Source organism: Mus pahari, chromosome 5 (genome assembly GCF_900095145.1).
Source record: "Mus pahari chromosome 5, PAHARI_EIJ_v1.1, whole genome shotgun sequence".
NCBI lineage: Eukaryota > Metazoa > Chordata > Mammalia > Rodentia > Muridae > Mus > Mus pahari.
The window spans coordinates 63,369,930-63,372,697 of record NC_034594.1 but is presented as its reverse complement, the minus strand read 5'-3'; the positions used below and the strand labels follow the sequence as shown (position 1 = coordinate 63,372,697).

General features: G+C 49.8%; 1 protein-coding gene across 1 annotated transcript; it reads left to right on the top strand.

The window, feature by feature from the left end:
• Nucleotides 1–432: 432 nt before the first annotated feature.
• On the top strand, nt 433–1,389 carry Gpr55 (G protein-coupled receptor 55). Its single transcript, XM_021199442.1, has one exon. The coding sequence runs from the start codon at nt 433–435 to the stop codon at nt 1,387–1,389; it is 957 nt and encodes a 318-aa protein (XP_021055101.1).
• Nucleotides 1,390–2,768: the final 1,379 nt, after the last annotated feature.

The window sequence follows — 2,768 nt, the reverse complement described above, 5'->3', positions numbered from 1 at the left end:
TGTGTGTGTGTGTGTGTGTGCTGGTCAGTGGTTGAAGGCAGGTGTCTCCCTCAAGCACCTTTACTTTATATACTGAGGCAGGATCTCTCTCTCTCTCTCTCTCTCTCTCTCTCTCTCTCTCTCTCTCCAATTTAGCTACTCTAGTTGCCTAGCTTGTTGCAGGGATCTTAGTCTCCCCATCCTCCCATGCAGTCGTATTATTGAGTAGACCACTATGCCCATCATCCACATTCACGTGGTTTCTGGAGGTCTAAACTCCAGTCCTCATACTTGCATGGCTTCATCCCCAAGCCATCTTCCCAGCCCCTCGCTCTGTGTTTTCTGCTTGCAGTACACTAAGCATGGGTCGCTAAGGGCTCATCATCCCCTGCCAAGTTGTTTTGTTGAGTGAGAGGAACTTTCTCATCTACTGTTGGTGTTGCAGGCAAGAACATGAGCCAGCCAGAGAGCGACAACTGCTCGTTCTCTTCCGTGGATAAGCTGACCAGTACCTTGCAGCTGGCAGTCCACATCCCCACCTTCCTCCTTGGCCTGGCCCTCAACCTACTGGCCATCCGAGGCTTCAGTGCCTTCCTGAAGAGGAGGCAGCTGGAGTACATCGCCACTTCTATCTACATGATCAACTTGGCTGTCTTCGACTTACTGCTGGTGCTCTCCCTCCCATTCAAGATGGCCCTGCAACAAGTGGAGAACCCCTTGCCGGCATTCTGCACTCTGGGGGAGTGCCTCTACTTCATCAGCATGTATGGGAGTGTCTTTACCATCTGCTTCATCAGCCTGGACAGGTTCCTGGCCATCCAGTACCCGATCCTGGCCAACCACCTCCGGTCGCCCAGGAAGACCTTTGGGATCTGCTGTATCATCTGGATGCTGGTATGGATTGGAAGCATCCCCATCTACACTTTCCACAGGGAAGTGAAGAGATACAAGTGCTTCCACAACATGTCTGACGGCACCTGGAGTGCCAGGGTCTTCTTCCCCCTGGAGATCTTTGGCTTCCTCCTTCCCATGGCCATCATGGGCTTCTGTTCCTACAGGAGTATTCACATCCTGCTGCGCCGTCCAGACAACACTAAGGACTGGGTCCAAAAGAGAGCCTGCATCTGGACCATTGCTACCAATCTTGTCGTCTTTGTGGTCTCCTTTCTCCCAGTGCACCTGGGCTTCTTCCTGCAGTATCTGGTGAGGAACCGCTTTATCTTGGATTGCAGAATGATGCAGGGCATCAGCTTGTTTGTGCAGTTGTCTATGTATTTCTCCAACATCAACTGCTGCCTTGATGTTTTCTGTTACTACTTTGTCATCAAAGAATTTCGTATGAGCATCAGAGCCCACCGGCCCTCCACAGTCCAGCTGGTCAACCAGGATACCATGGTCTCCAGGGGTTAAGAGAAGGTACCTCTCTCAAGGGAAGGAAAGCACAGACCTAAATTCTCATAAAGACCCTCCTGGGCTTGCCTTTTGACACTCGCTGAATACCATCTTTGTTCTTTATACTCCCACTACAACCTTTTCACATCACCTGGATGGGTGACAGATGTCACGCTTGTTTTGGGTTTGGTAAAGAACCAGGCGAAGTCTTCATTTCTAAGCCTAAAATTTATGAAGCAGAAGAACCAAAAAAAAAAAAAAAAAAAAAAAAACCCCAAAATGTAGCTTGTCTGTATCTCAGATTTGCTGTCTTTCCATTCTGTTAGAGGGTCTAGAAAGGAGGAGAAAGGGCAGGGAAGCTAGAGTGGTTTTGTGGCGATTCAGGGCTAGGGAAGAAATATATCTTCAAGATGGAGCAAGCTTGTACTATTTTTCTTGTCTCTTCGGAAGCTCTCTTGGCAATGATCTCACAGAAATGAGGACAAAGAGGGCTTTTTAAGGACCGAGAAGGATTAGATGGAGGGAGTGGAGCTGTGTGAAGCAGGTCATGGGGAAACAGGAGACACAACAGAGCCAGCGGGGACAGAGTGGAAAGGGGCAGAGTAGCAAAGGAGTAGAGTGCACCCCGGGGAGGAAGGAGGCATGCTAGAGTTGGAACTGGATGCTCCCTCTCCTATTGCCATCTGGTAGCAATGCTGTCCTAGGACTAAGCAAGATTTAGCCTAAAAAACGAGAGCTCTTTTGAAGGTGACCAGCCTTCTGACTTGGTCAGCCTAGGAAGGAGTTCATTACACCACTATGAAGGGGATAAGACTTAACTTGGGGATGGTCTTAACTTGGTTCAGCTCAACCATAACAGAATGAAGTTGTCCTTATTGTGCCTGGCTGGGCAGCTGGCCCTGATGACACTATCTAGGAAGCTGGTCAGGGATCGGGGGTTGGGGGAAGGACTATCTTTACCAAGCAGCACAAAGGTCTGAATTTGAGGAAGGTGGAAGGGCTCATCAGTTCCTGGAGGGAAATGGCAGACAGCTGAACCAGTGTTGGAACCTTCATCGGCTCCTCTGTAGAAGGAGAAGGAGCTCCCAGGGACAGCTGAAAATCTCACTTGCCGTGACTCAGCCGTTCGAGAGAGTAAAATGATTAGAAGGATAAATTGTGGCGTGTTTTTGCAAGATGGAAGGAGTGGGACGGGAAGAATCCCAGGAGACCTCACGTGCTTTAGGAAGAAAAGCTAACTAAGTAGATCCTCCAGGGTAAGAGGCCAGGGGTGGCCTGATCGCGTGGGGAGGGGTAGGAGAAGATGGAACTATAGCTAGAATCTGGGAGCTGCCCACAGAGCAGAAGATGGAGGTGTGGCAAGATGTAGGGGAAAGGAGGAATGGGAAGGGGAGGAA